Source organism: Callithrix jacchus, chromosome 2 (genome assembly GCF_049354715.1).
Source record: "Callithrix jacchus isolate 240 chromosome 2, calJac240_pri, whole genome shotgun sequence".
Classification (NCBI taxonomy): Eukaryota; Metazoa; Chordata; class Mammalia; order Primates; family Cebidae; genus Callithrix; species Callithrix jacchus.
This window is the reverse complement of record NC_133503.1, coordinates 131,433,437-131,458,602: the sequence shown is the minus strand read 5'-3', so window position 1 is coordinate 131,458,602 and position 25,166 is coordinate 131,433,437. Positions and strand designations below refer to the sequence as shown.

Here is a 25,166-nt window from a genome sequence, read left to right as displayed (position 1 = left end):
TTTTTTTTTTTAATGTTTTCATGTTCTTTATTTAGAAGTTAAAAAATTACAGGTCAGGCACCAGTGGCTCACGCCTGTAATTCCAGCACTTTGGGAGGCCAAAGCGGGTGGATCACTTGAGTTCAGGAGTTTGAGACCGGCCTGAGCAACACGACGAAATCCCATCTCTACAAAAAATAATAGCCAGGCATGGTGGAGTGTGCCTATAGTCACAGCTACTTGGTGGCAACGCAAGAGGGGAGGTAGGAAGCAGAAGATCACTAGAGCCCCAGAGGTGGAGGGTACAGTAAGCCAAGACTGTGCCACTACATTCCAGCCTGGATAACAAGAACGAGACCCTGTCTTAAAAAAAAAAAAAGGGGGGGGTTAAATAATACAATTCAGTTAAATACTAGAAATATAACTGAATACTCACCCCACTTGCTTAGGCTCTCTTTATGTTGAAAATCAGCCTGTGTTGCATATGTTGTTGTGAGTTACTGTGATACTGGCAATATATGTTTGGGAAAGAAATGAAAGGTTTTTCCTTCCAATCTCATTTCCTTTTTAATTAATACTATCACAGTAGTTCTAGAACTGGTTAGTCAACTTGTTGTTTTCCTTATATACCCAGTAAAGTAAAATATAGAAAAAGAAATCCATAGTAACAATAGCTATGAGTTATTGAGAAGTTATTATGTACAACAAACACTTTTAGCAAACTTGTTTGTTTATCCCTTAATCTTCATAACTGTATCCCCATTTTACAGATGAGGAAACTGAGAAACACAGAACATAAGTAACTTGCCCAAGATAATGGAGCTCATGATAGAATCACTAATTTATAGCCACTACCTGGCTTTAGAAACCTCACTTGATTGCTAAATTGTTCTGTCTGTACTGTATCATGCGACACTTTATCATAATTATAGCTTTTGAGGCCTAAATCCCTATCCCAAGGTTTAAAGTCATGTTTTATGTAACAAAGGATAAAGTAAAATTTCATGTTGAGGCCTCTGTCTCTTAACTATTTCTTATTATCATTTAACAAATATTGCTTAATGTAGTTAAATGCATTCCATCATCATGTAAGTCCCCTAGTTTAAAAAAATCCACGATTGAGGACATAATAGAATTAGTACACAGGTAAAGTTACTTTGGGTGAAACTACTTTGACTGAAAAGAAAAGTGTACCCCATCCAGAAAGACCTAAAACATTTACCAAGAATAAGATAGGATAACTTGTGAAACTGTTTCCAAAATAATAATATACTGAATTCTCAGTAAAAAATTAGAGCAATATTTAAGTGCTTACACCAATCGATTAACTTCTGTGACTTTCCTAGGTATGAAAAAAGGAAAAAAAAAACCACCTTATTAAATCATCCCTAATACACCTTGGTTCACAGGAGTGCAAGTGCTTTGTGTGTGGTATGTGTACTGGGCAGTAGTAGGAAATGGGCATACAAATATCAAATGCAGTCCCAGCCCTCAGAAGACCTCTAAGACTTTCCACAGGACTTGGTTTCAGGATGTTTTCCACAGAAAATACATCAAATGTTTTAAAAAATTGGTGATGTTTGGCAATTTAATACTTATCTTCCAAGATAAGAGAGGTTCTCTATAGAAGGAAAAGGTCAACTAAGGGGGGAAAAGTGATACATATATTAAAATAACAGAATAGAACACTACAAAAATGGGATGTACCCATTTCTTGTTTCATTTTCAGCAGAATGAAGAAAATAAAAACCCTTTTGGGTTTTTTTTTTTTGTTGTTGTTTTTTTTAGACACAGTCTCGCTCGGTCACCCAGGCTGGAGTGTAGTAGCACAATCTCAGCTCACTGCAACCTCCACCTCCCAGGTTCAAGCGATTCTCATGCCTCAGACTCGGGAGTAGCTAGAACTACAGAGGTGCGCCACCACACCCAGCTAATTTTTTTATTAGTAGAGACAGGGTTTCACTGTGTTGGCCAGGCTGGTCTCGAACTCCTGACCTCAGGTGATCACCCGTCTCAGCCTCTCAAAGTGCTTGGATTATAGGCCTAAACCACCGCAACTAGCTTGAAAATGAAAACCCTTTTAACACATTCTGCTAACCCTTCTAATTCTACTGTGCTCTTCAGGTACAATAATAACAAGATTTAGATGGTTTCAAGAACACCAGAATGTGTGGCTTCTAATCTCATCAGGGACCTTTAGGCTCCTCAGTACTGTCTCCCATTCTTCCCTCTATTCCCAAGGCTCTGACCAACCTTTACATCCCTACACTTAGCAGATGACCCTGCCTTTTATCATTCACTGGAATGTAAGCTCCATGAAGGCAAGACTCTTTGTTCACAGATCTCATGCACTCAGAACACTGCCTGACACATAAAAGGTAATCAATGAATGTTTGTTAAATCAATGAATGGAGGAAACAGAGTCCATCAACTAAGGAATTCCCTCACAGTCTCCTGCTCTTTAACCTACAAACTAGTCATATCCTTCCCTTCAGTCTATCAGGACACTATTCCTCTTACTGAAGGTTAACTCCTCCACCTGTGCTCCACATTTTCGCCCAACTCCTCAATAATTATGCCTCTCTACTGTAATTTTTTAAATATCACTTGCCATGGACTCCTTTCCCAGCTCCTAAAAAAATGCTTAATCCCATTTTGTACACAAAACCAAAAGAACTTCCTGAACCCCAGAGCTTGCTGAAGCTACTATTTCTAAGATGCTTGGTCTTAAAGGAGAAGCAGACACATTTCTAGTGTCTGCTCCTCATTCTTCAACACCTTCACTTCATGGCAATTTGATTTCCACCGTAGGCTTCTCAAACAAGGTAAGATTGTTAAAAGACCATTACTTATCCAATTTAATTGTTTCTTGCCTCATTTGATGTTTCTGCTACATTTGATCTTGGCTCCTACTTATTTCTTGAAACTCACTCCCTTTCTTGGCTCTTGTGACACTATTCTCACCTGACAGCTTTCTCAGCTGTCCCTTAAATGACTATTCCCAGAGATGCCTGATCTGCTTTTTCCTATAAATACCCTGCATGAGCTCATCCACATCCAAAGCTTCAACCAAAAATTATACATTCTAATGATTCCCAAAACTCTATCCGCAGCCCAGTTCTCTTTTCCTGAATACCAGACCAACAATATTCAACTATAAAGCATTCTCACGTGGTTGACCACAATATTTCAAGGTTCCTTCAATTTGTCATCTCATCTTGCTACAAACTTGTTTCTCTCCTCTTAGTTCCCCATTTCAACTAATGGCTGACCAAGGCAATCTCTTTTACTTCTCATAATATCTATCCAGTTCACTGTCAACTCTATAGACATTACTACTTAAATCTCTTGAATTCAAGCCCTGTTATATCATTTTAATTCAAGCCATTATGCTTGACTAAATCGCTGCAATTAACCTATCTTGCTATTAAATTTGAGTGTCTCAGCTGGGTGCGGTGGCTCATGCCTCTAATCCCAATACTTTGGGAGGCTGAAGCAGGTAAACACTTGAAGTCAGGAGTTTGAGACCAGCTGACCATAAAGGTGAAACTCTAGCTCTACTAAAAATACAAAAATTAGTTAGGCATGATGGCAGGTCCCTGCAATCCCAGCTACTAGGGAGGCTGAGGTGGGAAAAATCACTTGAACTCAGGAGGCAGAGGTTTCAGTGAGCCCAGATCACGCCATTGCACTCCAGCCTGGGCAACAAGAGCAAAACTCCATCTCAAAAAATAATAATAATAATGAAATTTGAGTGTCTCTAAGACCCCTAAGCATCTCTCTCTCTCTTTCACACACACACACACACACACACACACACACCCCTACCTGCCTTCTCCAAGTCCAAAACTTCCTCCATATTGCAGCCTGAGTAGTTGATCTAACATGCAAGCATGGTAATAACTACCAACTTGAATTGTTCTACTGCTCACCATTACTTAATAGCTTCTAAAGTTGTAAGCAGGAAGAAGTTATTCTCCTCTGTCATTTCTATTTTTATATGTTTTATGACAAACACATTAAATATGTATATATATTAATACAGAGAGTACATGTAATTTTAGAAACATACACATATGGAAGAAGATGTTCAAAATCTTTGAGATGGGTGCTGCATCAAAAACATTTGAAGGCCATTAATCTAGAGGAAGAGTACAATCCTCTTAACATGACATAGTCATGATCTAGCCTCTATTCTTCTAGTCACATCTCTCTTAACTACCTTAACTTTCTAATTAGCACGCTTCACCTCTGAAGCTTTACTTATGCCACCTCTCTGCCTAAAATACCCTTACAACCCCTCACACAACTTTCCCTCCCCCAACTCTTGTTTGTTAAGGCTCAAAACAAACATGACTGGCTATATGAAGCTTTCTCTGATCTTCCAAGGTGGAGGTGGGCACTTTCTTCTCTGTGCTCCCAAACACAACATATATTTCTATTACCGCACTTGTATCACAGTAATGTAACTTCTTGTTTACATGGCTATCTATTCATCTTGGTATTACCAGTGCCTGGCATGACTCATGACACAAATTAAGTGCTTCATGTTTTTTACAAGTGCTCATGAGGCACAGTGTTAGACAATACCTTAGTTACCTGACACAGCTGAGTCAGTGCTCTGTTTCCTTAGGTTTGGGTTGATGATCAATTTTAAGTTTTTAATTTTAAGATGTGCTTACATCATACACTGAGTTTTCAGGTGTTGGTTACAGAGAGCGATTTTTAGAAAGCCAACACTTTATCATCCACCAAATTCCAATCAATTAACTGTCAACAGTGTCAGCACATTCTGAAAGATGCCTTATAGAAATTCAAAAGCTAAGGGCTCAGTGATTCTGGACAAACATGGCAAATTAATTGTACTCATTTATCTTCCTTTTCCAAAATTCCACTAAATGAAAGTGAAGGGGAAAAAAGGTATTTAAACTTATAACACCAAAGACTGTAAAAAGCAGCAGTAGTTCCTAAGTAACTTTAAACAGTTTTCAAAATGTATTAAACATGGAAAATAGAAGAAATAATGCCTGCCTTGACAAAACCAAGGAAACTATAATAAAAATACATGCAAAGAGAGAACTAAGTGAACAACCTGCTGGCTAGAATTTAGAGGCAAAGGGACCACAGAGGAGGCATGAAGTATGGGATTGAAATGGAGGAGATGACTGAAGGTTTACATAACAGAGCAATGAAACTCCCACCCCTTCCCACAGTCATCAACTACCTTTTCCAACAGCAGAAGACAGGAGTGGGGCCTAAAATACGAGCACCAAGAGAAAGGCTACAAACAGAACCTTGCCCCCACAAAAATTTTCCCATTCCTGGCTTTCAGATTACAGCAGACAATTAGTAGAGACGGGGTTTCACCATGTTGACCAGGATGGTCTCGATATCTGGACCTCATGATCCACCCGCCTCAGCCTCCCAAAGTGCTGGGATTACAGGCTTGAGCCACCACGCTCGGCCCGACAATGTATCTTATAGGTATATAACAGAAAAATATACTTACCTTGATCTCAGAATGTCAAGATTAGAGCTCTACATGGGAAGATTCTCCTCTAAAGAAAATGAACACTGTCATAGAAAAACTTACAATCTTAGACAACAGATCTTCCCAGACTGACGCTTAGGGACTGGCCAAAAAAATTTAGGCCAGTTTACCACCTAAATCTCTAATACAAAGTCCACCAGTGACAGGACTCACTGATTCACAAAAAGCTTTTTTAGTATCATATACAATGAGGCTCACCAGGTATTCCAGGATAGCTTCCAAAATGAAATAAACTAAACCAACAATAAAGGAACACAAAAGAAAGATAATTTAGGGAATAGAAAAATTTCAGGCCAGACGCGCGGTTGCTCATGCCTGTAATTCCAGCACTTTGGGAGGCCAAGGTGGGTGGATTACTTGAGGCCAGGAGTTCAAGACCAGCCTGGGCAACATGGTGAAACCTCATCTCTACTAAAAAATACAAAAATTAGCCAAGTGTGGTGGCAAGCACCTTAGTCCCAGCTATTCGGGAGGCTGAGGCAGGAGAACTGTCTGAACCCTGGGGGCTACAGTGAGCTGAGATCACGCCACTGCACTCCAGCCTGGGTAACAGAGTACAACATTGTCTCAACAAATTTAAGGGTATCTAGACAGAATAAATTAACTTAGAAGTAAATAAGATTTCTTCCAAAGGCAGAAAACTTCAAAAGTCAAAGTAGTATCTGGTAGTTTAAAAAACAATACATCTAGAAATATCAAAAAGCAGAAGTGATTCTAACCAAGAAATGGGCATAACTGGTAAGTATTGTTAAAAGTAATCAGGTTTAAAAAGATTAGAGACCAATTTCAAGTTGTCTTGGATATTTTCGCTTATAAAAAATAAATAGGGGACCGGGCGCGGTGGCTCACACCTGTAATCCCAGCACTTTGAAAGGCCCGCGGTGGCTCACACCTGTAATCCCAGCACTTTGAAAGGCCGAGAAGGGTGGATCACGAGGTCAAGAGATCGAGACCATCCTGGTCAACATGGTGAAACCCCGTCTCTACTAAAAATACAAAAAATTAGCTGGGCACGGTGGTGGCACGTGCCTGTAATCCCAGATACTCAGGAGGCTGAGGCAGGGGAATTGCCTGAACCCAGGAGGCGGAGGTTGCGGTGAGCCAAGATCGCGCCATTGCACTCCAGCCTGGGTAACAAGAGCGAAACTCCGTCTCAAAAAAAAAAAAAAAAAGATAGGGTCAGGTGCAGTGGCTCACACCTATAATCCCAGCACTTTGGGAGGCTAAGGTGGGTGGATCACCTGAGGTCAGGATTTCAAGACCAGACTGGCCAACATGGTGAAGTCCCATCTCTACTAAAAAAATTACAAAAATTAGCCAACAGTGGTGGTGCACATCTGTAATCCCAGCTAAGCAGGAAGCTGAGACAGGAACATAATTTGAACTCAGGAGGTGGAGGTTGCAGTGAGCCAAGATCGTGCACTCCAGCCTGGGAGACAGAATAAAACTCTGTCTCAAACAAAAAAATGGGCAGCTCGATCAGGTTTTTCCCTCTTAGTTCAAGGTTCTAGTTTTTGCAACTTCAAAAGGAAGGGGTAGCATGGAAGCAAGAGTGCTTTATGAGTCACTGAAGCTTTTGAATGGACAAAACTTTCTCACATTTGATTTGTAAGCTTCATTTATCAAATGCAGCCAGTTTCTAAGTACGTTCCTTGGACCAGCAGCATCAGCATGACCTGGGAATCTATTAGAAGAGTAAATGCATGGGCCCCATTACTAGACCCACTGAATCAAAAACTCGGGGGGTGAAGGAACTCCACCAATCTGTGTTTTCTTTTTAACAAGGCCCCAAGGTGATTCTGATGCAGGTTCAAAATTGAGAACCACTGATCTAATAAGTATTTCTGCCTGTCATACTAGACTCTGACGCTCTAGTTGTCCTCCTTCAGTCAAGAGTTAAAGCATTTCCAAACTGACCTACATTAGAGTGTCACAATTGCCAGCAGGAGCTTAAAAAATGTTTGCTGAATAAGGGGTCAGGCTTCAGGTGTCTTTCTTTGGCCAGAGGGTTTCAAGAATACACTGGACATGAATGTCTTCAGGCAGGACCTCTTCTCTTCACTTTCCTACAGTCTCCACCAATCCCTACTGTCTTCTACCTTATACCATCACACATTTTTCTGCTCAGCCAATGACAGCATAACAGTTTGAAAGCTCTAAGAAAAATAATTCCAAAATAATAATTTTAAATCTGGATGCAATATGGTCCAACCTTCTCCTTACAAGCGAGAAAATCGAGTAACATAATTACCTTGGAATGATTCAGAAATTGTACAATATGCTATGATTGGTCCTTCTACTTGTAGGTCTCCACTTTAAAGCTCCAGAAAAAATGTCTTAAGATAACGTCTCAAGCTTTCTTTTTCTGGTCTTGAGTTCTTCAGAGAATTAGAGCCTGCCTATGTATTATGTAAATAGATACATAAGTATTTCAGAGGCTCATGTGCCTAATAACTACAAAGGTTATTGGACTTAAAAAGTTAACAAGGCTGACTGATGGAATTTACATTTTAATATCAACTTTGAAAACTCTATACCAAAAACATGTAATAATAAATCATTTATGAGAAGTACTTTATTCAAAATACAGTAGACCCTTAAATGAGTCTGAACTGCACCCGTACACTCAGAATAATTTTTATAATTGATTTTTTTCAATAAGTGTATTGGAAAAAATTTTGGAGATTTGCTATGATTTGAAAAAAATCTACATATGAACTGCATAGCTTAGAAATACCGAAAAAAATAAGAAAAAGACGTTATCAGTACATAAAATATATGCAGATTCTAGTCTATTTTTTCATTTACTATCATATAATATATTCAAGTCTATTATAAAGAGTTAAAATGTATCAAAACTTAGGCTAAAACTTACAGACCATACATGGCACACCCAGAAAAGTGCAAATACACTTAAAGATGCAATATTACCTCAGAGCATAACATTAACTAGTACATATTATTCTACTGTAATAATTTGTAGCTAACTCTTGTTGATATTGCAGTGAGCTCAAGTGTTGTAAATATCTGCTTAAAATGCCCCAGTAAATTGTGTATCACAGTAAAATCACAGTTCTTGAATATTTTTCATCCTGTTTAGTGCAATACCATAAACTTTGAATAACATCACGAGACCCATATGAAGTGCCACTAGTGATGCTGGAAATGCTCCCAAGAAGCAAAATCATGCTTTTACAAGAAAAAGCTGACTGCCTGATGGGTACTGCAGATTGAGGTCTGCAGCTGCAGTTGCCTACCAATTCAAGATAAATGAATCCAGAGTAAGGGCCACTGCAAAAAAGAAAAGACAATTTGTGAAACCATCTCTGTCGCTATACTAGCAGGTGCAAAAACCTTGCAATTTTTGCAAAATACCTTTTAATCTCATACTGAAAATGAGGCTTCTATATGGGTGAAGGGTTACTATAAAAAATAGCTATTTAATATGATTCGAGAAAAAGCAGATTTATGGTAACTTAAAGCAAAAACAAGATGAAGAATCTAAAACTGGAGAATTTAATGCCAGGAAAGGATGGTTTGATAATATTAGAAGAGCTTTGGCTTAAAAAAGGTCCAGATAACAGGAAAAGCAGCTTCTGCCCACCAAAAGGCAGTACATGAGTTCCCAGATACCATTAGGAAAATCACTGAGGAGAAAGGATATTTGTCTGAATAGGCTTTTAATGCAGATGCCTCTGCCACCACAGATGACAAAACCAACCCCTCCTCTTCCTAAGCCTAATCAATATGAAGAAACGAGGATGAAGACCTTTAAGACGATTCACTTCCATGTAATGAATAGTAAATATATTTTCTCTTCCGATTTTTTTTTTTGAAACACAGTTTCCCTCCTTCACCCAGGCTGGAGTGCAATGGCTCACTGCAACCTCCATCTCCCGGTCTCAAGTGATGCAATTCTTGTGCCTCCTGAGGAGCCGGGACTTCAGGTGTGCACTACCAGGCCTGGCTAATTTTTCTATTTTTAGTAGAGATGGGGTTTTGCCATGTTGGCCAGGCTGGTCTCAAACTCCTGGCCTCAAGTGATCCACCTCCCAAAGTGTGGGGATCACAGGCCCCACTGTGCCTGGCTCCTTATGATCTTCTTAATAACACTTTGTTTTCTCTAGCTTACTATAGTGTACCAATACAGTAGATAAAACATATAACATATGAAATATGTGTTAATTGACTATGTTATTGATAAGGCTTCCAATCAACTGTACGCTATTAGTAATTAAGCTTTGAGAGCGTCAAAAGTTAAATGTGGGTTGGTGGGGCAATTAGTACTTCTAACCCCCACCACGTTCAAGGGACAATTGCATAATGCATTGTGCAGAGACTTACACTAAAATTAAAATGCAGCTTTTTTCAGTACCATCTAGAAGGAAAACAAGATACATTAATGAACTCACCTATAAGAAACTAAGTTTGCAGTAAAAAATAAATCTTTGTAAAGCACTATGAGGAGTTAGAAACCATTCTCCAAATGAATCTGTATCTATGTAAGTATTCCTTGAGGAGCACCTGTCCTAATGGTAAGCAACATAAGGAGCTAGGGGATCGAGCATACTCTCTGCCATGTCAAAGCTGCACAACCTCCCATAGTCACACGTTCCCTTTGAGCTATGTCTCCTTCTCCATACAAACTACAGTTTAGTGTTAATACTCTAATAACTGACAAGAGAAATACTCCTTACACTGCAACAAGTTTTGCTAGCACTATAGCAACTATTCTTTAGCCAATCTTGAAAAGAATGAGATAGAATTTGAGATAAAGCTAAAATTGATACAAATATATATATATGTATCTACATGTAGGAATAATGACTGGTCCTGATAATATTTTTTACTGTAGATAATCAACATTTTTTAAAAACTCTCACCCTTAAATCCCAAAAGAGGCCTGGTGGGGTGGCTCATGCCTGTCATCCCAGCACTTTGGGAGGCTGAGGTGTGCAAATCACCTGAGGTCGGAAGTTCAAGATCAGCCTGACCAACATGGAGAAACTCCATCTCTACTAAAAACACAAAATTAGCCAAACGTGGTGGCACATGCCTGTAATCCCAGCTACCTGGGGCTGAGGCAGGAGAACTGCTTGAACCCAAGAGGCGGAGGCTGTGGTGAGCCGAGATTGCACCATTGCACTCCAGCCTGGGCAACAAGAGTGAAACTCTGTCTCAAAATAAATAAACAACCCAAGAGAAGTTCTCTTTTTCATATCCTCACCCTTAAAACTCAAGAGTTCCCTGTTTAATACCTCACCCTTAAAACCCAAGAGATGTTCTAAAACTTAGTAGGTTCATTACAGAGAAACTACAAGATTCAGAAAGACTAAAAAACAGAATTTTACAATCTTATCTCCCAGAACTAAACATGGTAGCACTTTAATGAGCCTCTTTCAAACATTTTTATGCATATACAGAATTTTATATATTTGAGGTCATACAGGACATAACATTTCACATCCTGATTTCTAATTGACCACTGTACCATTTTTGAAAACATTCTTTGGGACAGCTTCCACCACATGAATAGCCATAATGTAACAACCTATATTTTATACTGATTACTCAAAATATACAGTTGACCCTTAAACAATTTGTGAGTTAAGGGCACTGACCCACACTCAGTAAAATATCTGCATGTAACTTTTGACTCCTCAAAAACTTTACTCATAACCTACTGTTGACTAGAAGCCTTATCAATAACAGTCAATTAACACACATTTTGTATGTTACATGTTACATTATATACTGTATTCATATCATTAAGTAAGCTAGAGAAAAGACCATGTTATTAAGAAAATCAGGCCAGGCTTGGTGGCTCATACCTGTAATCCCTGCACTTTGCGGGGCTGTGGTGGGCAGCCTTGAAGCCAGGGGTTTGAGACCAGCCTGGCCAACACGACAAAACCCTGTCTCTACTAAAAATACAAAAATTAGGCATGGTGGCTGTGCCTATAATCCCAGCTACTCAGGAGGCTAAGGCAAGAGAATTGCTTGAACCCAGGAGGCAGAGGTTGGAGTAAGCCAAGATCACGCCACTGCACTCCAGCCTGGGCAACAGAGTGAGACTCTGTCTCAAAGGAAAAAGGAAGAAAAAGAAAAATCGTAAGAGAAAATGTATTTACTATCCATTAAGTGGAAGTGGATCATCATAAACATCCTTATCCTCCTCATCTTCACGTTGAGTAAGCTGAGGAGGAGGAAGAGGAAGGGTTGGTCTTGCTGTGTCAGGGGTGACAGAGGTGGAAGAAACTCCACATATAAGTGAACTCACACAGTTAAAACCTATGCTGTTCAAAAGCATCTGTACTAACATGCTGCAAAATAAAATTAAACAGTAATGTCATCATTAATATCTATTTCCACTATACTAACATAGGCATAGAAATAAATACCAATTTAACAATAGTAAAATACTAAATGAAAGCAACAATGAAATACACAACTAAAATCTTATAGATTATCTGTTGGGTAAGGAAAACAGCAGCCTGCAAGATCTAGATTTTTTTTTTTTAATCAACAGAATCTCAAGAAAGATGAGTTTAAGAGTGACTTGGGAGTAGTCCCATTGAGCTTAATGTATACAGATCCCTGGCAATACTGAGTAAACAAGAGTAGGTGGAATCCTCAATCTGTAAACATCTTGGGAGCTGGCAGGGTGATTAAGCAAAGCCCACAAATTTTAATGTTAAAAGCCATGAGACAGTGATTCATAACAACAGAGTTAGAGAGAAAATAAAACTGTTTTACAAAGGAATAAGCAAAACCAAAAAAACAAAACAAAAAAAAAGGGCAAAGAAAGGTAAAGGGATAAACAACTTAAATATTATAATAGGTTCAAAATAACTGTCCTATATACATTTAGGAATGTACAGACTTACCTTCCAGGAGGATTTACTGACAGAAATTCCTAACATGAGTATTTTGAGGTCTTTGATAGTCATGTCCTAAAGACCATTATTAAGAGCCTAATGAGGGAAACTGGAAAGTAACTAGGCAGAAAATTCCAACTCACACAAAGTCTTGTTCAGAACAACCCTTATAAATACTTAAATAAAACAGAAGAAAGATTATAACTACTTAAGATTGAGATTATATGTAAATATAAAGGTAAAAGGATCCAAAAATTTAGCTACAAAAATTATGAGAAAAATAACTGTATAGGCCCAACTGCTAAAAATCAGGATTTTCTGTATATGAGCACTAATTTCCCCAAATCCTTCCAATATTGCACATGTGTACTACACTATAAACTAGTGGGTTAGGAAAAACAATGTATAGTACCCAAAGAGATATGTATCAGAGCTATGCCTCTCAGTAGATTTCTATTAAGACTCCCCAACTAGGCTGGGTGCAGTGGCTCATGCCTATAATTCCAGCACTTTGAAAGGCCGAGGTGGGCAGATCACTTGAGGTCAGGACCAACATGGTGAAACCTCATCTCTACAAAAATACAAAAATTAGCCATGTATAGTGGCGCCACCTATAGTCCCAACTACTCTCGAGGCTGAAGCAGCAGGTTCACCTGAGCCCAGGAGGTGGAGGCTGCACTGAGCTGAGATCCTGCCATTTCACTCCAGCCTGGGCAACCCAGCAAGACTCCATCCAAAAAAGACTCCCCAACTAGACAGTGACAAATGAGGAACAAACCATACTGGGGGAAAGGGAGAGGGGAATCAAGGACATTTTCTTCTACAGGCCTCTGGACTCTGAAGCATGTGACCACATGGATCCAGACATGCCAACAGACCTGACATAATAAACATGACTTTCAATGACCTTATAATGAAATAGCTTTAGTATCTGTGGTTCCTAACACAGTTCTTTGCTTTTGTTTAATTTCTACCTAACTCTTGCTTGGTAATTTTACAAAAAGCCCTCAAGTCTTACAACTGTGGTGCTTTGACGACTTAGTGCCAACACTTCTCAAAAGATAACATGGAAACTCTTCTTATTTTGTGGAAGAACATTAAAATAAGATGTTCATAAAGCCAAGCTATTTTTTAAGCTAATATTAATATTAGGTGTTAAGAGATGGTGATTTTTCAAAAGGTAAAGAAAATGCAAAGGTAAGTGTACTATGAAGATAAAATATTGATTAGATTGCTGATTTGGGGGGGTGTTTAGAAACACTTTTATTTTCTGATACAAAACAGAAAACAGTGAATTTCTGCCTTCCTTTACTAGCCTACTTTAAAAGAAAAAAACACATATAAAGGTAAATAAAATTCAGTTCTTAACTAAGACAAATGTTAGTTCTATATATAAAATTATTTTAGCTACACAAGAGCCATACTGGTTTCACAATCCATTATTGGAGGGTCAAAACCTCATTGAAAGAATAGTTAAAAAGATGCCCCTATAAAATTAATTCCATTATCTGAAATATTTAGCAGACAAAAAAATAATAATTCTAAATTGTAGTTACCAGAGAAGTGAACAAATTTTTTAAAACTTTTAAAAACAAGATTTTAAAAAATGAAAGGCAAAACAAAAAAGACTATATGTGTCAATAATATAATTTCCCTCAAAAATACTGTTTAAACAAGCAGCATTCTTGTTCGTCTTTTTTTTTTCATCATTCAGTTTCATCTTTTTTTCCTTTCTCAGACATTTCATGAAGGAGCACAGAAATGACCAACATGTTACACTCAGGACAGATGGAAAAAGGAGTATCAAAAGGTATGAAATGCTAAAATTAAGAACATAAGTTCATCAATAAAACTGACTCTTTTAACAGAGAGTCATTATGGATGTCCTAATTTTAGAGGCTATGGAGAGGTATGCTACAAAAATTAAGATTAAAATATATGATTTTGGCCAGGTGCAATGGCTCATAGCAAGGCAGACAGATCACTTGAGTCCAGGGGTTCAAGACCAGCCTAGGCAGCATGATGAAACCCCATCTCGACAAAAAGTACAAAAATTAGCCTGCCATGGTGGTGTGAACCTCTAAGTCCCAGCTACTCAGGAGGCTGAAGTGGGAGGATTACTTGAGCCTGACAGGTCAAGGCTGCAGTGAGCCATGATCGTACCACTGCACTCCAGCATGGGCCACTGCACTGTCTCGAAGAAAGAAAGAAAGAAAACAAATATAAATACATATGATTTTATTCACCTGTTGAAGACCACTGAATGATTAGCTTTTAAAAAGTTTCACCTGCTTTTGCAATACTCATTAAGATTTGAAAATTTTATCTCAATTCTTGTAGATGACCTAAAATCTACATAAATATTATTTATCATATGTAGATTCTTTTGAAATGAAAACATTTAACAAACCTGAAACTTTACAATGCCTCGAAATCACTCTCAATTTTTCAAAAACAAACAGAAATATTGGCCATAGGTCATAAGGCATTACAAATATGTAACAACAAAAAAAACTGCACATTTCATTCCACTAGACAGGTCCTGAGATATAAATCAGTGTAAATTGTTTTGTAGTCAGTCATTTAAAAAAATACATGAGAAAAAATTCTATCAGTAAACATTAAGCACTCGACACTCATTTTCCCTACTCTTCTGTCCAGTTAGTTATATTAATCCAAATAACAATCCAGTAACCAAAAATAAATACTTCAACTGAACATTAAGGACTTAAGAAAAAAAAAAACACACAAAAATCGCACAGCAGTAGGGAGGTTAGACCTTTTGGTATGTTACCATCTTTTCTTCTGAGATGTTTAATCACTCAAAACTATAAACTATGAATAAGGAAAGTTTCTTCTATCAACCCCTTAACTCCCAAATTCACTATTTTATGACCCATCTGAGTTAGTGACCTTGCTAGGAACACACCATGCACTTTGCAACATTATTACCTCTGCACATGAAATGCCCTAATTCTGAAGGAGCCCCACTCAGCCAACTATACATCTCTAAGTCACCATCCCTTCCCTCTCCACTTCGGAACTTTCCAGGGCCTGCCGAACTATCCACTTCCTCTACCCAGCCAGGGTTCATTGTTCTGGCTTGGTGTTTCCACAGGATGCAAGACACGAAACCAAATTTTTAAATGATTTTTAAAACTGCTTCCTCACTCTACTTCCCTGATCATGTCCTTACTCTGCTTAAAACCCTTTAGTAATCTTCACACAGAAGTGATTTTCAAATTACCAGTTGCTACTATAGCGTTGTTAAATAGAGTGGGTCACCATCATCAGTCTATCTTAAAAATAAAATAGAATGGAACAGAATAGAAACTACCAGGGTGGATCATACAAAGCATGGGTATCATGTAGTGACATTTTATCATTTATATACAAGCATATTAGGTTGCAATGTAAAGATGATTATCTTTACAATGGGTCATACCCAAAAAACCCTCCAAACACACTAAACTACAGGATCATCCAATCTTTCATTTATCTACACGGCTCTCTAACTCAGCCCCTGCATAATAAGGCTCTAGACCTATCTTTTGCTACACCAAAGGGAGCTCAAGCAAACAAGCTTGTCATGCCAAACTTCTTTGCAGTTCCTCATTTTAGTGTTGTCAATCACTTTTCCCTCTGCCTTGAATGCCCTCTAATTTGTCTAAGAGGCTCACTTGTACTCATCTTTCAGTATTTAACACCTATCACCTCCTCCACAAAGCCTATCCTTTCTTCAGCAACGAATGCCCCCCCAACACACACACTTTGTGTCTCTATAACCCCATACATTATAGCTCCTACAAAATTTCATTGCACATTTTAATTTTAGGCTTGACTGTCTTCTCAACTTCTAAAGTACAAACTAAGGGAAGGAGTACATTGTACTGACCTTCATATCAGCAGCACTGAGTTAAGTACATGTACTATAACACAGGTTCAAAGTTGGTTAAATGAACAAATGAAGAATTAAGGACTTGCTAGATCTAACTCGTCAGTTGTCAGGAATGATAGGATGATTACCCTTGCAATAAAACCCATTCACAGTGTGGGATCAAGATTTTCACATTTTTGCTACAACCCTTAGAGAATAGAACTGCAGACCGAGGAAGAAGGAGGTATCAGCTTTGCATCTTTCAGCAAAGAAACTCAGTTTGGGCTGCAATGTAGCAGCACTCATTTCCATGCTTCTGAAAGTTATTTGGGGAAAAAGGGAGAGGAAGGACTCCAGAGGTTCCCATGGGCAGGTGAGATAAATCAGAAACCGCATTAACAGATTCCATTAGCAGGGAGAGCCCCATTTTATGTATAACTAGCTCTTAATAGGGGAAAAGAGAAATAATTCTTATCCACTGCTGATGGCACTAGGTTGCCAATATGAAGTAAGTAAAAACAAAGGGTATCATGAAGTAACTGGCTGAAACGGCTAGATTTGTTGCTTACTCTAATAGTTCTGAAATAGCTACTGATTCACGGCTCTCATTATGAGACAGTATTTGGAGGTTGGGGGTGGGAGGTCATACCTAACAGGAGCTCCTCACTGAAGCTTCAAAATTTTTCAGAGACTTCATTTTATGTAAATGAATGCCTTAATTTTCAGGGGATCTGATACATTTATTTTACAAACCTTTACTTTAGTTGTCTTCACTGCAATTAACAACGGTTCATGCAGCATCCAAGATACTTTGACAGACTTTGCCAACTGTCAAGTTTCAGCTGTTCTTTTCCATTTCCACAAAGTTCATCAACTACTATTAGGGGAGCCATAATTTTTTTCTGCCCAATCACTGATTTTATTAAAAATAATTCCTTTGCTTAGACTGCCCCTAGACTTGCAATAGTATCTACAATTAAGACAAAGATAAATCCCTATTACAACATAAGTTTAAAAAAAAAGTTGTTAATATGTGAAACACTTTACTCACAGTATTCAATTTTAGATATCTATTACAGTAAGGTAATTAAGGATTGACCAGGTAAAAGGCCATTTAAAGCCCTGTTTGCTTTTGTTTTAAATAGGTCCAGGCAGCTATGCTAATTCCACAAATATTTATTAGGCATAAATACTCAAAGTGCGGAAATGTCAGCAAATACCTTTGTTGTATGCTCTTCTCTTTTACTTCCACCTACCCTTCCTCTCTCAACTCAGATAAAACAAGTCACAACCTTTCAATGAGAAAGGTCACAACTCCAAATATAGGCTTTCCAAAAAAAAAAAAAAAAAACGCACCACAAATGCTCACTCCTTTATCTCCTCAGTCCACACATTGGACTTTATTAACTAAAGGGCAGATACACTCATTTATAAACAAATTTAATTTTGCTAAGTGTCTAAAGGCATGTTAGGTGTGGCACTTACTCTCCCATTTTAAACACTAGCCCCTTCAGTATTAAATTTATCCTCTCTTCCAGTTCTAGGCCCTTCGGGAACCGTGGCTTAAGGTGCAAACGTGGCCAAGTCCAAGAGCCACATACCACACACAACCAGTCCCGAAAATGGCACAGAAATGGTACCAAGAAACCCCAATCACAAAGATACCAATCTCTTAAAGGGGTGGACCCCAAGTTCCTGAGGAACATGCGCTTTGCCAAGGAGCACAACAAGAAGGGCCTAAAGATTCAGGCCAACACCACCAAGGCCACGAGTGCATGTGCCGAGGTTATCAAGGCCCTCATAAAGCCCAAGGAGGTTAAGCCCAAGATCCCAAAGGGTGTCAGCTGCAAGCCCAATTGACTTGCCTACATTGCCCACTCCAAGCTTGGGAAGCATGCTCGTGCCCTCACTGCCAAGGGCCTCAGGCTGTGCCGGCCAAAGGCCAAGGATCAAACTAAGGCCCAGGCTGCATGCAGCTCCAGCTTCAGTTCCAGCACAGGCTCCCAAAGGTGCCCAGGCCCCTACAAAGGCTTCAGAGTAGAGATCTCTGTTTACCAACATAAGGACGGAAGGAATGGCGCGACCCCCACCCCCAATCACTCAGCCCAGGCCGCCGTCTGCATGGGGCTGAGGTCCTCCTGTGCTGTTTGTAGAAATAAATCTGAGGCAGGAAAAAAAATTCATCCTAAGCTTCCCTTGGTAAAATGACGGGCATTCAAGCAGCTTAAAGGTTGTGGAAAACTGATTTTCTTCCATGGTGCTGCTACTCCACAGTCTAGACAAAATGCAGCCATCAACATGAAAAACTGCTGCTTGATGTTTTTTTTTCCTCCAACATGTTTTAAACAGAGCTGCAGATGCTCAAGGGAAGCCATATTTCAAAGGTTTTGAACAGTAGTATTTTTCAGTATTTTCTCTCATTTTAAACGGGTGCAATTCATCCAAAACATTTTTCAAATGCCATTATCTTTCAGCCTAAGTGCTTAAACTGCTTAGAGAGAAAAAGGTCTCCATCAGAAAGATCTGCTTCCAGAAACCGACTAGTGATCATTAAAATGAGGAGAATAAAAAGAAAATAATTCGTTTTTCACAGGTTGGAAAAATCTTTAATTCATCTCTAACTCCTTCATTTTACAGATAAGAAATAGAGTCCACAGAGGTTAAGTAATCACTAAGCTACTAATAGCAGCGTTAGAAATAGAATGAGGTATTTTAATTACTCTTAACAGTATCCCCAAATCATGCAAGTTACATATACACTCATCACTTGTCATTTAAGTTTTTAAAACCATTATCACTTTTGTCATTAATTCCTGAGGAAAGTCTCCTACAACATGTTCTAAATGTTCAAAGCTATGCATATTAAACTTCAAATTCTAACTCCAAAAAGAAGGTACTATTCAAGAACTTTCCTCAGAAAGTTTCAAGCGTGTGTAAATCCCTAAAGCATCACAATGAATTTCAGAGTCCATTATTTCAAAACTTGTCCTTCAACTACACTTTAGATGTGTTTATTCAACCACACACTCAAAGAGAAAATTCTCAAAGTACTTCTGCCAAAAAGCACTGACAGTGTGTCAATGAAATGAGGTTACTCCATTAACATATTATGGGTTTCCAGCTTAAATGTCGGAAGTGTCACTAGCATTTCATCAATCCACTGTGTGAAGAGTTAATAAAAGGCTGGAAAATGCACCCTCGGTTGGCTCTGGGTCTGAAGGCAGGTGTAGATCTGATATGTTAACACAAACTGAAGGGCTGAGCTTAAAAGCGAAAAACAAAAGGAGTGAACAAGTTTCTTCAACAAAAAGCCTTTTCCTTTGGAATGCACCCGCACCAGGGTGACCGCATCAGTAAAACTGAATTTCAGATTTTCGTTTTACCCTCCAGTAAATCAATTCTATACATTTTAGCTTTGACTATTCAAGGGCAAAACAGAGGGCACGGTAAGGGCAACAATTTACTCTGGATCACTTTCAAGGACTGTTGTCTGACCACTCATTACAATCGTTCCTTTGTGCAACTGATTATTCTAAAAGTACTGAGAGAATGTAGTACTTCTCTTTGAAAGAGAACCATCAGCAAAAGCTAAGATAATGTGATTTTGATTACAAACTGATGCAGCGGTCAGACCAGTAAAGTGTAGGATGCGTTTTCTTTGTAAATATTACTCACAAATCCATATTCAAGTTACAAACGATATGTGCTCCTTATTTATGACCTCTGGTACTACTCTACAAAAATGCAAAAATAACCGAAAAGGTTAGCATGCTTATTTCTTTAAAGTATGACCAGTTTAGCAAGGTGGCAAGTTTATTTGAAAACACAATCGCCACCACCGCTCAATAATACACATACATAAACAGATTCGAAGCTGTTAAGCGCAAAATTCCTTACCCCATTTTGCCCAATGAAAACTTGCTCTGAAGTTTCAGCTCTTATGCTACGGAATAACTTCCAAGGGAATTTCTCCGTCTGTTATTTCGCAGTTGCTTTTCCACCCCCACCCCCAGATCCTTGTCCGGAGGTATTTCAAGGATGCTGCCAATTCAATTAGTTCTCTTAGGTAAAATGATTTCTCTCTTGTAAATACCAAGACGTTCAAACAGAGGCGGCATTTGCTTATTGGAGTTAAAATGCTTTGCGGAGACAGTGATCAACTCTATTCCACAAAATGAGTCTACAGGTAGGAAAATGCAGAATCCGGCTTCACCGAGTCCTATTAAAAATGAGTTCGCTGGTCATTTCGCTCAGGTCCTCCTCGACACTCAGGGGGAGCCAGGTAATTCGGCCTTTTCGGAGCTAAGGCTGCGGGTTCAAATTTTTCCACCACACCAGGTCCCCAGGGGTGGAGCGAGCAACCAAATGCGACGTGCACGTGAATAAAAATCCCAAAAGCAGTAATGCCACGGTTTCCCTGCGCTCACATTAGGAAAAAAACTACATAGAAAAATCTCCTCGAAGTGCAAACCCAGCAGCTTGCAACCTGCACGGCACTCCACATTGGAATCTGTCTTTTTTAGTGTTCCTCCTAAGACTCGGAGCAGAGACGAGGTGGGGAGGAGGAAGAGAAGGCTAGGCAGCATCGATTCATTCTCCCGAGAAGAATAAACGGAGCCATTTCCAGGCTGGCAGAAGGCTGGGGGCGCAGCACACGCCTGGGAGCTGGAGGAGGGGGCCCGATCCCACCTCCCTCAGCCCCTTCCCGCCCCCCGCCGCCGAGCACAATGGAGCCCGGCTCGCGCCCGGCCCTTCATTCGCGGCTGCTCCCTCTTCCCTCCTCTTTGGAGCACAGAGGGTCTGAGGCTCCAGTCAGCGGAGAATGAATGAATCAGAGAGCCAAGCCCCACGCTTCCAATGGCACCCTGCCCCCAGCTCCAGGGCGGGCGAGCAGCAGGAGGAGGGGGCCGAAGGGTCAACGGGCGCCCGCTCGAGCCAAAGCAGGAGGCTAAGCCCGCGTCGGGGCCAGGAGAACTGGGCTTGAAGCCGTAGCGCAGCCGCCGCTCCAGCGCCCCCACCCCTGCTCCTCGTCTCTCACGCTCCGCGCCGCCGCCACGCGCCGCCTCACATTCCCTGGGCCCCGCCGCCGCCTCTTCACACTTCCATCAGCTCCCGCCTCAGCCGGCCTCCGGCTCCCGCCCGGCAGAGACCAACGCCAGCCAGGGCGGCCTGAAGCCCGCCGCTGCCTCTGCCTCCACCGGCTGACTGGCAGAGCGGAGGGTGCCGCTTTCCCGATTAGCGCCGCCGGCGTGAGGCGATCGCGGCGGCAGAGCGGGCTGCGAGGGGCGGGAAGGGGGCGGAGAGAACGGGGGGGAGGGGGCGAGGGCGGTCCCTCCCCCTGTTCGCGGGAGGGGGCGGGAGGTGGTGGCCGCCGCGGAGCCGCGTCCGGGAGCTGGGGCGCGGAGCGGCCCCGGGAGGCCGACGGGCCCTGCAGATAGCAGGCAGCGGGCAGCGGGAGAAAGTAGCAGCCGCGAGGCGGCGGAGAGGCTGGTGGTGAGGGGCCGAGCGGCCCTCTTAGGAAGCTGGGCCGGGGGCAGGCCCTCAGTTCATCCGTCCTTCTTTCCCCCCTCCCCTACAGGCCGGCGACGGGGGCGCCGTGCGCTCTACTCCTCCGCTGGCTCTTGGCCCCGCTCCCGGCTGCCACAGCCTCCTCCGCGCCCCACACCAGGCGCTCGCGATGTGTCTCCATCCTCCCCGCAGGAGGACCTTTAAATAGCAACGTCAGCGCGCTCCTCTCCGCACACACGTCACCCGCCGCTCACGTCACCGGGGTGCGGGGGATGATGTCACGCGGCCGGAAGTACTGCTAAATTAGGGAAGGAGCAGGGGGAGGAGGACTCGGCGAGCTCCTGTGTGCCCACCTGCTCTCACTTATCCTTAAAGGCCAAAGCACAGAAGACAGCCCGGGAGGAGGAGATTTCCTTGCAACAAATGTGCCAAACCCGAGTGACTCATTCGTAGCAAAAGTGCAGAAGTGTCAAGCGGGTAATATCCTATCTCCCACTCCCACCGCTATTGAAGCAGCACCCCCGGGCTTCTTTTGTCCTAACTAGCAGGGAAATGTGGGAGGGAGAGCCTGATCACTACTGGTAGATTTACTTCCAACAGGACTTCGGGAAAATCACCTCAATTTTTAGTTAATGAGTGCCATTCTGGACATAGTCGACTTTTAAATAACTTTTTCTCTTAATGGTAACCTGAAACACTAAAGAATAAAGACCAGAGCAATCAGCACACTAAATAATGTTATAAATGGTAGTAATTTTATTTGCAAAATAGCAGTTTTGACAGGAAAATTAGTCAATCTTAGTTCACTCAGATAATTATCATCACTTGCATAGCAAATGCCAGTGTGTCCTCTCAGTTCCTCTTCATCAAGAAGCCGAGTTTTATGGCACTTGGCTCCAGCCAATAAAACAAAGAGGAAAATATATATTTCGGTCTGTGGAGATTAAAAATAAGACCACGAAATCCTTTTTTCATTAACACAAGCATATTTTTGTCTTCTTTAGTATTGACCACATTATATATAATTACAATATATCCTAAGTGTGTTGTTTTCTATTTTCTGTATGGCCAGGGTGAGTAGCTATCTATAGGTTTACTAGCTATGTATGTATTTGTGTCTATAAACGCCATATTATGAATGTTTTTTAAATTGTAAATTACTACAGAGTCCTCATTATTTTAAAATAGCTTATTGGGTAAATTCATATAGTAAACATTTATTTTACTTGATAATCATGGCCAAGAAATAGAATTGCTACGTATTGCCAAAGGCCAAAACTGTTTCAGAATTAGTCTACAAATTTATTGACCCTGTTTTCCAAATTAAAATCTAGACACACCATTTGACATTAGAAAAAAAATTGAATCTGAGGTGACCCGGAAAATCCAGAATTACCAAACTATGAAGTGATTACTAGGAAAGTTAAAGATTACTATCAGCACAGTTTAAATAAAAGAGCTAAAACTCTAATGTATACCACGTGTGACTTTTAGAAACTGCTTGTAATGTTAAACTACTCACATGGCTCGAAATTAAGGAACATTGTTTTGTAGCTTTCTGTATTTACATTTTCTTGCTCAAATTAGGAGCCCAAGATTAAAGAACACCACCAACAAAAAAGACGAATTTGTAACTGATTCAATCACTCTGATCATCTTCACATTATAAAATTATGATCTTGCTTAAAGTTTGAAATATTAGAAGTCTTTTTTGAGACCAAATCTCGCTCTGTTGCCCAGACTGGAGTGCAGTGGCGCCATCTCAGCTCACTGCAACCTCTGCCTTCCAGGTTCAAGCAGTTCTCGTGCAGCAGCCTCCCAGGTAGCTGGGATTACAGGCGCTCGCTGCCACGCCCGGCTAATTTATGTATTTTTAGTAGCAATGGTGTTTCGCTGTGTTTGGCCAGGCTCGCTTCGAACTCCTGGCCTCAGGTGATCCGACCGCCTCAGCCTCCTGCCCTGCCCAGGTTTTTTTTTTTCTTTCTTTCTTTTTTTTTTTTTCCCCCGAGATGGAGTCTCACTCTGTCACCCAGGCTGAAGTGCAATGGCGTGGTCTCAGCTCACTGCCACCTCTGCCTCCCAAGTTCAAGCGATTCTCCCGCCTCAGCTTCCCTCAGTCCCTCTTCAGCTGGGACTACAGGTGCGTGCCACCATACTGGGCTAATTTTTGTATTTTTAGTAGAAATGGGTTTTACTATGTTGGCCAAACTGGTCTCCAACTCCTGAACTCGTGATCCGCCCACCTCGGCCTCCCAAAGTGCTGGGATTACAAGCGTGAGCCGCCTCGGCCTTTTTTTTTGTTTTTAAAGATTATAACAAAAGGTTAATGAAAGGCAAATCCCTGCTTGCCATTTTGTCTAATGTATATTATTAACAGATTAATAGAAACTTGTACCAATTTGTATTTCAGACAAGTGGAGTTTCTTATATCCAAAATGTTGAAATAATAAAGCTGTCATTCTTCAAATAATGTCATCCCTTGGCCATTGCAAATTAAAATACAAATTATGTTATTGCACTAAGATTTCTCTACAAACTATTTCCTACCTAACTAAATAACTTCTCTCTTACCTTCTCTCCATGTTAATTAAAGCTCTCACTTTACCATTTTCAAACACTTTATTCTACCCTTTCTTCACAACTTCATCTCATTTACAGTCTTTTTCCCCCTTATCTTTACCCAACTATCAAAACAGCTTTTGAGCTGCCTCCCTGCCTTTAGAGCACTGACTCCTTATCAGTTTCTGCTTTTCACAACCACATCGTCTCTTCTCAGCTGCTCTTTTGTCAACTGAAAATTGAGAGCGGCTTTATTCTACATCAATGTAATGGTGCACCGTGATAATTACTCACAGTTTATGCAATTATTTAACTTCAGCCTCTTAATCTAGAAAATCCTACCTTAAATTGATTAAGTATAGGTATAAATTTCTTGCCAGCTTATATGGGATCATTATTACTAAGTACATATGTCCATGTAGTCAAAAGAATATGTAAAACTTTGAAACATTCTATGTAATATGGCATGTCTTCTCAGAAAAAATAGCCTCTTCTCCCTACTTGAAACAATTCCAGTACAGTTTTAAGAGGAGTCAGAAATGCATTCTATGACTTTACATCTATAAATAAATAAATATCTTTTCTCCTAAGATGAGCTGATGTATTCTAAATTTTAGTTGTGAATTCCCAACCCTAATTTCTTCGTATGTTTATTTAAATAGTAAACTTCCTAGAAAGTAATATATTTCCTTTACCGGAAGAGGAAGAAAGTACTTTAGTAGAGTTTCAAATTTTAACAGTTCCTGTTTCCCACTATGCTCTAAAAATTTGTAGGGCGGTTTATGAATACCCTCTGATTTTAGAATCTGTGGGC

The 25,166-nt window shown here is 40.3% G+C and overlaps 1 protein-coding gene and 1 pseudogene across 2 annotated transcripts in view; one reads left to right on the top strand and one right to left on the bottom strand.

Moving 5' to 3' along the window:
- Positions 1 to 25,166, bottom strand: part of HOMER1 (homer scaffold protein 1) — a 178,406-nt gene that overhangs the window by 128,293 nt on the left and 24,947 nt on the right. The window contains exon 1 of one of the 2 annotated variants that reach the window (XM_002744829.6): positions 20,183 to 21,971. The exons of the other annotated variant lie outside the window; for it this stretch is intronic. Coding sequence (XP_002744875.1) covers positions 20,183 to 20,187 — 5 coding nt within the window. The 5' untranslated portion in view covers positions 20,188 to 21,971. Of the gene's footprint in view, positions 1 to 20,182; positions 21,972 to 25,166 lie in introns of those variants that run through there. 2 annotated transcript variants of the gene reach the window in all.
- Positions 13,571 to 18,450, top strand: LOC128930017 (large ribosomal subunit protein eL29-like; annotated as a pseudogene).